The sequence below is a fragment of the Trachurus japonicus genome, chromosome 4 (assembly GCF_045865225.1).
Source record: "Trachurus japonicus isolate A0001 chromosome 4, Traja_1.0".
Lineage (NCBI taxonomy): Eukaryota > Metazoa > Chordata > Actinopteri > Carangiformes > Carangidae > Trachurus > Trachurus japonicus.
The window spans coordinates 20222341-20236664 of NC_140910.1; the positions used below are offsets into that span (position 1 = coordinate 20222341).

General features: G+C 40.7%; 1 protein-coding gene across 1 annotated transcript; it reads left to right on the top strand.

Annotated features, from left to right (window-relative positions):
• Positions 1 to 467: 467 nt before the first annotated feature.
• On the top strand, positions 468 to 8596 carry LOC146988869 (uncharacterized). The gene is made up of 9 exons (XM_085774602.1): positions 468 to 884; positions 1518 to 1670; positions 1994 to 2099; positions 2331 to 2454; positions 3022 to 5493; positions 5843 to 6011; positions 6456 to 6618; positions 6713 to 6845; positions 7559 to 8596. Exons 1-9 carry the CDS (start codon positions 796 to 798, stop codon positions 7723 to 7725), a joined length of 3576 nt encoding a protein of 1191 aa, XP_085630728.1. The 5' UTR covers positions 468 to 795; the 3' UTR covers positions 7726 to 8596.
• Positions 8597 to 14324: the final 5728 nt, after the last annotated feature.

Here is a 14324-nt window from a genome sequence, read left to right on the forward strand (position 1 = left end):
CCTTATTTACATATGAAAGAGCAGCTTAATGTTGTTTCTAATCTGTTTTTAATCACTTCCACTTTACACATAATAGAAATATACAGTTTACTGTAGCCTACAATGAAAATCCAAATACACTATTTAGTGGGGGATAATCTGTTTTGTTTATTATAGCAATAACCCACTTTTCGAACAAATTCAAAGAAAATATGTTGATTTAGTGCATCAAGTACTAAATATTAGAAATTGTAACAATAGAAATTAATAGAAATCTCATATAGAATTCAAAGAGTGAGCGAAAACAGCACGGTTTGGCTCTGATGGGAATTAGAGTGCCTATTCTCTATAGGCACTCTAATGGGAATATAAATCAATGAAAACTGCGCCTACATTTCAAGTAACCTGATTGGCGAAAATGAAATAACCATCCAATCAGAGAGGTCAGTGGGCGGGACTTCCGCCTGCCGTCTGCAAAGGAGGTAGGTCCTGTGGGCTTGGAGGGAAGTTTAACCCAAACAACCACGCAGTCTATGTGGATAAACATTTGGTGAATGTTTTTTAGAGTTTGAAAACATTACTCCTCGAAGTACTTAAGGAGCGACGCAATGATTTTCCAACGAGTTAGCTTCATTGAAAAGCGATGTTAGGTGTGTAAAGCGTTAGTATGTTTTTATTTTTTATTTTTGCAGCTTAGCCGTTGCTATTAGCTCGGCTTGCTAACATTAGCCTCGTCTAAAAGTTACCCACAGTTAGTAGCAGCTCGAATTTAGGCCGGGGCCTGAATCGGAATATGCCGATACACAGTCATAGATCATGTATAAACGGACTGCTGTGATCATGGATCGAAAGAGGAAGAGTCTGGACAGTCAACTGTGCGACGCTGTGAACGATGGAGAACCCAGGTGATGCTCTGCCCCCTTTCTTTGTTTTTGCCCAGACATGCCTTCTGTCGAGAGAGAGCGACAGAGACGACAGTGGAAATGTTCACTATCCCTAGCAAGTTATTTTCTAACATGCAAGTATTGAAGTAGATAGATGGACAGTTTGGAGAGTGTTCACTTGAGCCATCACAAACATTTCATTGGCGCTAGCTAGGGTAAGATCTTAGATGTTATTTTTCTAAAATGTAATCATTAATAGCTTGAGCCCCACTGAACTCTGGCCGTAATGTGTGGCATTGATTTGCAAATATGAAAGACACCGAAACTATACAGTGTCAAACAGGTGACGCCAGTAAATAATAAGTGAAACAAATAATGATAATAGTGACTATGAGTGTTTTCATTTGGGATTATAGAGACAAGCAGGGAAGTCGATAGCTTTTTGAATGGAAAATGTTCTAGATCTAGATCTAGATGTCATGTTAAAGTTATAAGTCATATGAATATCATATGAAAGGGGATCAAGGAGAGACAAGCACACCCTTAAGGGTGCTAACTGACATGCTAAATAATTATGTAAAAGATTCTGCTGTTTTGTCCTGCAGCTTTTTATGTAAACCACACTTCACTGCACTGTATGCTTTTCCTTGGCAGATCTGTGCAGCTGCTTCTTTCCCAAGGTGCATGTCCTGACTTTGTGGGTATTAAAGGGGTGGCTGCCATACACTTGGCCGCTGGTAAAGAGACTGAGAAGAACACACGCTGCTTGAAAACGTTGCTGCAATATGGAGCAGACCCCAATATCAGGTATGGTCACAAAACACTGTAGTGAAAAGTCACCATGTCTCTGTGTGTGATCATTTTCTTCATCACAGTCTCCAGGACTACAGAAACCACCTAATTAGTTCCAATGTCTAGCTATACGTCTATTCAACAAATTTGTATATAGGTTTCTGCGCAATCTTCTACACTAAATGCATAATACATAGACCTGCTATGACTGCATCATGCTGTTTCCAGTATCATCTTCCCTCTGGAAATATACTTAAATATTGACATAAAACACAAAAGCAATCTTCTTTTGGATAATTTATTGTCTTGCATAATATATGTTTTCTTGCATGTCTTAGATCATCAGAGGGTCTGACTCCTCTACATATTGCTGCTCTGTGGGGATGTTTTCAAAATGTAAAGATGCTCTTGATGAATGGAGGGGACCCAAGCATTAAAGATAAGGTAAGAATTCAGTTTCACTGATAAATTTAGTGTGTGTGTGTGTGTGTGTGTGTGTGTGTGTGTGTGTGTGTGTGTGTGTGTGTGTGTTAAGTTTAACAGATATGCACTATTAACAAATTATCTAAACTATCTCAGCTTTATGGGAAATTTCCTAATTGTTGGGACTTGTACAAATTATGATCATGTCAGATTTGGTTTGATTTATGACTGTTGCCTCCTTCATCCATGCAGGAAGGCAATACACCACGGCAGCTTGCAGAGCAAGAGGAGAATAGAAAATGTGCGTTGCTACTTCAGGAGTACCAGACCAGCTCAGTGGACACTGAGGAGGACGACTTGCCTCAGTTTCAATATTGTAAGACAGTCTCCTTAAAATCTTTGTCTTCTCAGGATTATTAAAACCATTCATCCTTAAAACTAGCACTTGTATACAGAAGGTTTGTCCAACATTCATTCATCAGTGGAAGACTTCCTAGTTAACAATGGTGTTAGAAATGTTATTTAGATATATTTCAGTAATAGGTCAGATCATTAATATTGTACTTGAAAGCTGGCAGGTTGTCATTTCACATGAACACCACTATCATTTGCAAATCCTCTGAATTTTCGGGACGTTGTACCTGAAAACTCTGTGAATATAAATTTTGCATGTGTCGTAAATAATGTTAGCAGAAAAAGTAGGAAAATACTCACATCAACATTCACTCTACTTTGAAATTTGCCAGTTACACTCACTATTTTCCCCCGTCAAATGAAAAAACAAACACAAGGCTGATCATCTGCCAAACAGTCTGGCACAGCATAAAGTAGAGATCAGATGAGTTTCTGTTATATATTTCCAGAATCTGGCTAGCTAGTGGTTTTTTAAAAAAAATCTTTCTAGGAACTGTTAATTTTTGTTTATTTTTTTTCCCCTCCACAGCTGTTTATTCGGACCAGGCAGACACGTCCAGCTATCCTGAATCAGACTACAGCTTCAGTTCCCGCTCATCTATGATAAGTGACTTTGGCGAAGCCCCGATGAGCAGCACACGGCGCTCGTCATTTTTTGACTTGTCTAACATTAATGAGAGGCCAAGTTGCAGAGGATTACCATATAACAGACTGTCTGATATGGACACCAGGGGGCAGGACTGGGATAATTCCTCTGCACATTGGACTTCTGAAGGTCCCTCCATACTATCAAGCACTCGCATGTCTGCAGTGGGGCATTTAGCTCCAATGCCAGTTCTTCAGGAGGATGATGTGTTTACATCAAAAGGAAATGAACTTGATGCTGCTACTGGTGGCAGCATCTCCCCCTCCAGAAGAGACACACTTCCAGCATTTCCTTCCAGGCGAGCGAGCCGAAAGAGCGTGAGCTTCAGGGATGTGGATGAATATTTTCCCGTCTTTAGTCCTGAATTTCCAAAACAACAAACTGCTGAGGACAGCAGCCAGTGCAACAGTGACTTGACCTTTGATCTGTCCGAGTACTCCAACTTCCTAGATTCACAACGCATGGCCACTGTTTTACACACGCAGGGCATTGACGTCACATCCCCGGACCACGTCTACGTCTTCTGCAGGGAGAGCAGCACGAGCACAGAGGAGGACATGGAGAAAACAGTCATAAGTCATTGTAATATAGGAGAGAGTGATGATGAACAGGAGGAGGAAGATGTAAAAGAGACCCAGATGAAGATACCTGAGCAGCCAGCACAGTCATGTGGGGGCAGCAGTAGCAGTGGGACCGCTAGTAGTCATTACAGTAGCTGTGATAGTGACCATTACACCAGTGCTCTGGATGTTTCCTTACACCCCAGACATGTTTCACACAAGGTTGGTTCTTTTGGGGACGCAGCTGAGAAAGAGCTTGCAATTTCTCCTAAGTCTGCTTCTGTATTTTCAAGGCAAGGTGGAAATCTCACCCCTGAACAACCTCACACAGATTCAGACTCTGAAACTATAGAGCATTTACCAGGTATCCTTAACAAACTGACCTTGGATGAAATGAAGCATCCAAACGAGGATGCATTAAGTTGTAGTGGCGAAGTCGTGGATGCCACTCGTAAAGATGATGTTGACGAGGTGGCTACAAAGCTCACATCAGACACCAAATCCGATGACAGAGTTGGGGTAATAGATGAAGTAACTGACCTACCGCTCACACCCAGTCCTTTTGTAACAGGCAGGACTCGATCGAGGTTGAGTCGTTGCTCACTGAGAACAAGCAGGACGCCTGAAAGCCTCCTTATGACATCTTGTCTGTTCGACGAGACCCTACCAACACCGGTTCGAACGCGCCGCCAGACGCCCAGGTCTCAGAGCAGTGAGGACTATTACAGATCACCACAAGCGCCTTATCATACATCAGCCCATTCGTGGGATAGTACAGGAGGAGACTCCTTGCCTGTGGATTGCCAAGACACACAGTCCAGCACCCTGAGAGCTGGTTCAAGTTTAAGCAATAGCCAAGCAGATACCTTTATCCTCACCAAGAGCGTAAATGGCAGTGACTCTGAATCACAAACGTTATCTGATACATTTATACTGGAGAAAAGCGAGAACTCCTCAATGGTTGCTTATGAAAGACACCTTGCAGAGATTGCTCTTGCTATGCAGTGCCAAGGAAGAGAGCTTGCTGAAGGAGGGGATTTTATGACGGACGATCTAACAAGTACAGATGAGGCAACAACAAAGGGAGAGATAACTGATGTCCCTGTTAAGGGCAGAGTGGACAGCTCACAAGTTGAAGATGTCTGGATCACAGAGGACTGCAGCTCTCAGCCTCAGTCTGCGTCATCTTCATCCAGCTCCAGCTATTTTTCCCCGAGGAGGTCCAGGGAAGACTCTGACCTTCCGAACACCCCAGGCACTGGATGCACGCCCAGGTACAGCATGAGCAGGCTGTCGAGCTGCCGCAGGCCACAGCACCTGGCTAACCTGTCTTATACACCTGGGGGGCGTCCGCTCATTCAGGATCTGGACGAACCAGTGGAGTATCTATACACAGATACAGAACAGGGCCACAAGTTGATCGAGACCCATGTCCCACCTACAGCTAACACCTCCCTTAGCTCCAGCATGAGCACCACCAGCGCCGAGGAGACTATCATTTACGAGTGGCGTTCCATGCAGGCAGACATGACGAGCAACGGGGGAAAGGAGAACCAGAAGCCCCCGAAGGTGCTGCAGAAAGATAACAGTGGCGAAGGTGAGGGAAGTATGATACCAGACACGAGAGGGATGACTGACAAGGAGCTGAGATTGAGGCTCGTGGAGCTGGGGGAGAGTCCTGGCCCCATCAGCATCCGCACCAGGCCCACCTACATGCGAAGGCTGCGTCGTCTGTTGCAGGAGTCAAACTTCCAATCGCCACGTCCCCAGAAGGAAAAAGAGCAGCCACAATCAGGTGATGCTTACCTTAATGTAAAATTACTCTTTTTTTTACCAACTATATTACCATAATTCACCTGCTTGGTCTGGGATTAGGTTATGATTTTATTTCTGAAGCTGGATTTGGATTGTGAGTACTTTTAAAATGTAGAAGCATTAACATGTTTTTTTAATGATAAATGAATAATGATGTTATTGCTCAAGTGAATGTTTGTAATATTTGTGTTTGGAGATTCAGTCATTTTGATTAGAGCCATTGAATTAATAAGAATCCATGTATACACTTATTAGCATATAGATCATCATGACTATCACGTCCACAGTTTCAATCATTTTCATTAGTTCTTTTTTTTTTATTCCTGCAGATTTAGGTTACAGTCCTGAATTGTGTCGCGCCCTGCAGACTTTCAAGCTGCCCGATTGCCAGGCAGACGAGCAGGCTTTGTGCCAGCAGTTTGACCAACCAGATCAAAACAGAAAGTGGAGGGAGGGCATCATCAAGTCCAGCTTCAACTACCTGCTGCTCGACCCAAGGTCTCCTGCCTCTCATGTTGCTTTGTGTCTGCCTTTGTTTCCTTCTCTGCACTGTTGTCTGCCCTTCTTTTCATGAAAATGATTTCTACATTTCACTCCAACCTGTAACTAAAACACAAGGCTATGAATTATTGTTGTGAGTGAGAAACATTCATCATATTGATGGACAATGAAGTACCCACAATGTTGATTTGACATTGAATCCCATGGGAACACACACTGATATTGCAAGCAAAACTGGTTAATTCATTGTTTTTATTGATTGTTGGGCATGTCGTCAAAAAACTGTGTAATCAAATCAACAATAGTAGCAGAAATCTGTGTTCTGTTTCATATTGTTTTTGAAGGGCTGACTTCTTTTGAGTTTAACTACCCACAGCCCTGTGACATTGAAATGTAATTGAAGACATATTTGAATGGATCTTTGTCTCTCTCATCTGTCAGAGTGACAAAGAACCTCCCGTTCCGCAGCCACACCATGACTACACAGGAGTGTTTCCAGACATTTATCCACTCTATATTTTATGTGGGCAAAGGAAAACGTTCCCGTCCCTACAGTCACCTGTATGAGGCTTTAGAATACTACAGTGGCGACAAAACCTCCAAGGTAGGACGGCATACGCTGATCAGCCTTGCTTGATTAAAATGAATGAGATATGAACTATTTAGATAAAACATTGGCCTTTTCTTCTCTGTGACAGAAATTGTGTCCCAAAGTGCAGCACATCCTTAACGTGTGGAAAGCTGGGCAGGGCGTCATCTCTCTGCATTGCTTCCAGAACGTCATTCCAGTGGAGGCTTACACAAGAGAGGCCTGCATGGTGGAGGCCATGGGTGAGTACAAGCCGGATGAAACTCATCACCAGTTATCTCTGTAAAGTGGCAGACGCTGATATAATCCACTGGGGAACGTCTCAGCAGCTCTTTATCAGGCTCTTAGATTACCCTGTCAGGGCTTGTTTTGTCATAATTTTCAGTTAATTATTGCTCACATAAATGTGGCATAAGTGGAGGACTTAATGACGGGCTGGCAAAAAAGGATGTATCTCTACACTTAATTCTGCCTTAATCTATCTCATCTGAAAAATTATTGGAACAATTAGATAAAAAAAGATGCAGGAGATGGATGTGGTTGTTAGAATCAACTGAAGGGACTTCTATGGGAGTCAAAGGGAGGTCATTACAAAATTATTTTTGCTAGATGTTGTAATGGGAACACAACCAAACCGAGCCGAGCCGAGCCGTATCTAGCTGAGCCGTGCTAGTGGAAAGGCGCCATTAAACTCATGCAATCTGTTAATACACTCGACAGTTTATTTTCTTAAATTTATAAGATTTTAATCTGATAATGCTGTATGAGGCACCGCTGGTTTTTCAGGGAATTGTCTGATGGTTTTACTGGTACTTACTGTACAAGCACAGTGTTTTCATGTTTTTGGTGACACAAGCCACAACTAAACAAATGAACAAATGAAACAATAAGAGAACATTTTCCTTGTGTTGCTCCAGCCTTGAGCCACCAACTCAATTCTCCAATCACGTTCTAGGTCTGAAAATGCTCACAAATCAGAAGCGAGGGGATTTCTATGGCATCGTGTCCAATTGGCAGGCGAGACAGAAGCGGGAGCTGGGTGTCCATCTGCTGTACCGGGCCATGCAGATCTTCCTGGCTGAGGGTGAGAGACAGCTCAGACCAGCAGATATCAGACAGTAGTGACATCCACTGGAGGGCGCTTTGAGCAGCAGCGAAAGACCAACGGACAGAGGGGTAAATACCACTAGTTAAAGGCATTAAGCAGCTCTTGGTTGAACAGTTGTTCACTCAAAGGCAGGGTTGGGTTTACAACATCAGCACCCCTTGAGCTGAACTCTGCTCACTCAGCAAAAAACTCTTTGTCACACATGTGACATCCTCTGGTAAAATTTACATACCTTGAATTTGCCAGTGAAGAACATCTCACTCCCACTCTAAAATCTCTGCTTAAAGATTCCTTTTACAAACACGTTAAGCAGGGTGGCAGTGAGTCATTTAGAAAGACTGAAAAATGACTGAAAAAGAAATACCTACATATTAAATTTAACTTGTTTATATCTGCAGACATCCTGTTAATATTGAAGCGGCCCGATTTCTGTTTCACATGGATTTAATTTTGCATTTCTGTATATGTGGATTGGGGATTTCCTTTCCACAGTCCACTGCACAGATGACACAACAAATAATGATTCCACAAAAAAACTTGAGGTGGAGCAATCTAATTGAGCACAAATGGCGGAAAAATGTGAGTGTGCGAATACAAACACGATGTGGCAGTCAAAATTAACTGCAGCTTTGTCATGAGTCATGGCTCATACACACAACAAAGTTATTTTCCATAGACACTCTCCCAAATGGGACACTTGAATTCTAAACTGCTGTAGTACTACTGACCTTTTCCAGATTGAGTCACAACAAAATTCAAACAATTTACGCAGCGTAATCAAATTGACTGGTGCTACATAAACTATTTCTGAAGGTATTTTCCAAAGATGCTGGGAGAGTGATATTTTCAAAGCAGGCCTAGTAGCTAGTCTCATTACTTTTGTAGTGTTAAAAAAAAAGATATGATGATGAATTTATCAGAGACCTGTTACTGTAGGTACATAGCATGATTGGTTTCATGAACAGTGAAGTGCAGAGTTTTAGAAACCTAATGTTAAAAAGTGATTATTATGTGTTTACATGACTGGATTTCCTTTAAATTGACTGTGCTGTTTTGTTATTGTTAATACATGTTTAGCAGGGAAGTCGATGATGTCATTATATTCAACAGTTATACTGTAAGTGTTTATATGTGTTTATGCTTTTAGAGACATATTATTTAGAAAATAGGATGGTAGACTTTGTCACTCATACATTAGTTAAGACAACAGTTAGAGGTAGATCTTGTTTGTGTTATTATGCTTACTGTGACCAGTGGAGATAATTCCCACTGGTGCTGTGGTCAGGTCACAGTCTTCTTTTTTAAAATTATTAAAACCAATTAAGATAATATTTGTTCATCAAAGTAACCTCTGATTTCAACCACTTACTTCAAAACCATTCATTATGTCCTCAGGGTAAAACATGGCCACTTATGTGGAGTACGCACTTAGTCTTTATGAACACAAAAGGCTTTAAGACCATTATAAACTGAAATTTGTATAAATATATATTTTTTTACGTTTTAAAAGACCAGAATGGCATGAGATGACCACCACACAGAGAAGTCAAACACTTGATCTATAGCATTAACATTTTACTATAAAAATGTATTGCACAGAAATGATTCAATCCATTAATTAAACGTGAAAGTCATTTTAATAGTAAATTGATTCAGTGCATAGCTGCCTTTTTCATATTACAGCAGGTTTTTAGTCAAGCCTCATTGTGATCAGTGACTGATGCAGCTTCCTTACTGTCCATAAGCATCTTTTATTTTTTTGTAGAAAAATATAATAGCTTCTGGATTACATTAAATTGACTGTTCTTTTTTCCATGATGATCATTAACTTGTGTTGTTGCTGCTATGTTTTTCCATTTGCATTTATGTAAAAAAGAAAAAAAAAAGAAGAAATAGAAGACATAAACTTGAATGTGTTGAGTGTTTGGTCTTTTTTATGTCCTTGGTGTCCCTCTAGTGGACAAAGGAAGTCATTAATCTTTGTCTTAAGTCTTCAAGTAGAACATCCACAATGATTATTTTTAAATGAATGTTTGGTGTCAACTCCACAAGCAGGATTTCTAGCCAACAGGCATTCAAAATTAAATTCAAAATTAATTTCTACAAGTTCATTTTAATGTTTACCATTTTGCAACCTAAAGCTTCAGTTCCCTCCATCCTATTGAAAATACCACTTAGGTGTTAATATTTAGCTTGTAAATGTTTTGCAAGTACAAGTTCCTCCTCTTGTTAGAAGATGCAAATCTAATTCAGTCACAATGGTCTTCAATTACTACTATTATGACTCATTCAGTTTCATGGACCTGCAGCTTCTTGGTAATGGTGAGCCTATGTATTGTTACAAACATCTGTGGTTTATAGGCCACAGTAAACAACGTCATGTCTTGTGTCAGAACTGAGTCTCTGTGACTTAAATAACACATTAAATTCAGAGACTGAGCAAAACATATGTGACCTGAATAAGTGTTTCAGTGCACAGATATTAAAATTCATACTCTGTAAGATAACTGTCTTAAAAATGTATGTAATAAATACTGGTAATAATGCAGGGCTATTTTGAAAGCATAAAAATTACAGTTAGGACCGTTATGTGGTGTGTAGCTGAAACTAAAAGTCCATGCAAAGCAAAGGGGGTTTTCCAATTTCACCAGTAGTGTTCTTCTTTTTTTGCTGGTCAAGCAGTGGCAGCACTCTTCACTTCTACACACACACACAATACTGTTCGGGTACTTTCCTGCAGACTTTTTTCCCGGGTAGAGTAGCATATCTCACAAATAAGCCTCATACTCAAATAGCAGACTCGCAAGCAGTTATCTGTGAGTGATTTAGCGGCACACTTTTTGCATTTACTGTCTTGCTTTAATTACTTGTAATTGTCTCATTCAGTGGAAAACAAACTAATGAGCTTACAGACAGTGTAAAATATATTCTGCTCATTAAAATAATAATAATTTCAACCTAATTTAGTGGAATTACAAAATGTCTAAAACTGTATTTTACCAAATGTGTTCTATATTGGGCAACTGGATAAGCAGCTGGATTGAACTTTTTTGTAGTAAAACTATTTAATATGAATTTTACACTTACATTAACTCCTTCCTTTTACATTTAAATTGTAACAAAAATGTCATGTAACATAAAAGAGAATGAAGAATAGGAACTTTGTCCTTATGTGCAGCAGTAGCCCAGGTTAAATTTAACTCTGTGAATTCAGGGTGAACAGGCGTGAGAAAGTCAGCTTTTTGTAAAGGTCGTTATCACGTCAAGTTGTTTTGATTTAGACTGTGCTGACACTTCAAACAGCTTGTTAGGGTTGGGTGTGTACATTTCGGTCATAACTGTAGTTATTGTTTGTATGTGACTTGTTGACTAATCTGTCGAATCAAAAATGCATTTCATATTTACACAAATACGTTAACACAACTTGTACTGATTACTTACAACATATTTATATTTTAGTTTATCCTCCGGTTATATTAAATCAGTGTGATTAAAGCACATTTGTAAATGACTTAAAATACGAAAAATTTTACAAATACTGCAATTAAAATTGAAGTAGATTGTTCTTAATGAACCATTAATATTAATGAAATCTTGCGTGATTAAAAAGTACAAACCAAAGATGAGAGGTGTATTTAAAAAATAGCTTTTTATTAGTTCTAATACTATATGTTTGCTGTTTAAAGATCAGATCAGTGGTGCGCTGCCTTAATCAACAGGAAAAATCTTCTGCAGATAAGTTACCTCTTCTGAATGTGTAAAGGAAAGGGACAGGACTCTTATCACTTTCACATCTCTACTAAGAACAGCCAAATGGAAAAAATAAAACAAAAAAACCCCTTCTATATCACTTGGGGCAGAAATTGTGATAATTTATTTGATAAACTACAGCAAATTAAATGTCATACAGAAAACATGAGGAATACACAGTAATGTATAATTTCATGGCTCTTTAATGGTTTCTCCAACAAAATATACAAAAAACATAAAAACCAGTTCATGTTTTAACACATTGACATTTCAACATAGATTCAAACATTTTAATACATTTACCTCTGCATCTTCTGGTGGTCTACCTGGCAGTCCAACGGGTGGAGAAAAAAAATCTGAATTTCAATGACAACATCCTTTTTAATTCCAAAAAGGTCATTCATCATGTTAGTGTGCATCTGTACATAATTCAACACATTCTCCCCAGTTTGTTTTTCATGTTATATTTACAACAACTAAATCATTTATCAAACCTTAGATGCAAGGCGGCCCATATATTCTTGGTGGATAATACTTTAAAGGTCATTTGTTTCCCAACTATCTCCTGCATCTTTATTCTTCTTCCCCCTGCTGCTGTAGCCAAACTTGGACCCCCTCCGCCCCAGCCAGCCGTGATCGAGATGCAATCTGAACTGCCTGTCAATTCACGCCGCCCGTGTGCGCCTGTTGTTGGTGGGAGGCGAAGCGGTCGGGGTTGGGGGGGATGCTGGCAGAGAAATAAATAATGCCATCATCAGCATATCATGACGCGAGTCGTTGTGACCGTTGGATGAAATCTGGGACACAGTTGCATTCATCGTTCAGTGAGCTCTTCCACACAGTTAAACCCACCGACAGCAATGAATGTTGATTGTGACCTTTGCTGTGGTTTGGAGGCTGGAGGTTGTTTTTGTTTGTTTGTTTGTTTTGTGGCGGAGGGATGTGGCAATTCTTCTTGTGATTGGTCAAGGAGAGTGGTCTGCTATGCCTGTGTGCAGGTTCCTGCACGTGTCCGACTTCTTTTTTGGAGACGTTGAGTGACAAAGGCCGGCCACAGGGTACAATCAACGGTCGATGGTTTTTCCAATTTAGCACAAACTCACCGACAGCGTTGAATGTTCACTGGGGCGAGCAGAGACCTGATGGTGACCAGAGATGACAGTCTGCTTAGAGATGCAGAGGCAGCGAGTCTTAAGTGTGGGCGGAGAGGCTTCTAACTCTCTCCCTTCATGCTAAATCCCCCTTTCTCATTCTCTGAGAAAAGAGGACACTAAAAGAATCATGAGTGTTTTACTATGCTCTCATGCCATCTTCTCCATTTTGGCACATCTACTGGCTTCAAGAAGGGAACAATAATCCCATATCTATTTGTATTGGAAGTCTTTGAGAATTTTAAATGATCAAAGCCTGCTGCTACATGTTCATGCACACATCATTATGATTTTCCCCCTACATTCTTTTGTGCTGGCCATTTACACACTGTACCTGAAGATAAGAGACAGAAAATGATTAATTTCAAGGAACCAACATGTTACACCTCACATAACAATTTATTATTAAAATATCTGCTTCCTGTGCAGCTGGCTGAGCCCCACCTCTTCTTCAATCCGTGCAAAGGCCACATTTGATTGCCCCTAATGGAACATGAGCAAGACAAGACATTTCCAACGTATGGGAACACATTTTATTTCACTACAAGTAGCAGTTAGAGGAGAGAAGTCATCTTGAAACTCATGACTCATAGCGGGTTTTAGTAAACACAGCACCTGGGTGGAGGTTGCAGCCAGTCATCATATGCCGTATTGAAACAAAGCTGTGCAGCCTCTTGAGAGACACTAGCATGCCTTGAGCATGCAAGGTGGGGGGGATGAGGGAGACAGTGGGCCTGAAACTGTCGACTCACCCAGATCAATAGTGTCTGTTGTTTTCACTATGATGTGTCACTGTGGCTGAAGACCGGTTGTTTTCTTTTTTTTTGCCTTCCTCTTGCACTTATACCAGTAAAGAAACTGTCCACCGGCTTGCGTGAAAGATTTTATTACGAAGTGCTTAATCAGAGTTGCTCATCATGGGAAAAAAAAAGGCGCCGAGTTTGTGAGAAGCAAAAAAAATCAGATGCCACAGAGCTGCTGTAGCAATGTGACAAAGCTGTGACAAAGCTGTGGCAGTGAGTCAAGATGTGGTCAGATGATAAATAGGATGTTGGGACACTTTAACCGGGCAGGATAAGGAGTGACTAAGATGATGCAGTGGATATCTAATCTACTGCCAAATATTTCTTTCACACAGAAAACAGAGTTAAAAATATCACTGACTGGTCTTAACTATAAAGCGGCGACACACTAAGTAGTAATAATTGAAGATCTTCTTAAGTTTTCACCCACATGCCTGACAGCTGAGACTGTGCTGCTTCTGTTCTCTCCTTTAGATCACAAGAGCTGTCATTTCCTGTGCATCTCAGTTAATGTATTCCTCTGAAAAGATTGTCAGTTGTGAGCAAAAACTACATCATAACTCAAAATACTTCAATCAAATAAAAAACAGTTTTGCTGGCTGCTGACACATCTCCCCAGCTTGGACCAAAAAGCACAGTCCTTGCTGCGAGGGACACCGCTAACTCAGCCTCTCTCCACTCTCTAGAACCGTGATTTGAGTGACAGCGTTGGAATTGACAGAAGTGGATGAGAAGGAATGTTGCTTTATAAGGTCTTCTCTGGCCGCAGGACGAGGGTGACAGTAGGAAGAAAGATCCAGGACACGCAACTAGAGAGAGCAGGGCCCTGAGCTGACAATGTGGCCCTAATCTGAATGACAAGGTCTGCACATCAGCCTGGGGTGGGTGGAGGGGCCAAGAGAGAGAGAG

What these genes read in the sequence shown, in the direction of transcription:
- LOC146988869 (XM_085774602.1), top strand. Translation starts at nt 796, where the DNA reads ATGTATAAACGGACTGCTGTGATCATGGATCGAAAGAGGAAGAGTCTG. An exon ending in ACCCAAGCATTAAAGATAAG is followed by an intron (nt 2,100 to 2,330) that starts GTAAGAATTCAG and finishes TCATCCATGCAG; the next exon opens with GAAGGCAATACACCACGGCA. An exon ending in CTTGCCTCAGTTTCAATATT is followed by an intron (nt 2,455 to 3,021) that starts GTAAGACAGTCT and finishes TCCCCTCCACAG; the next exon opens with CTGTTTATTCGGACCAGGCA.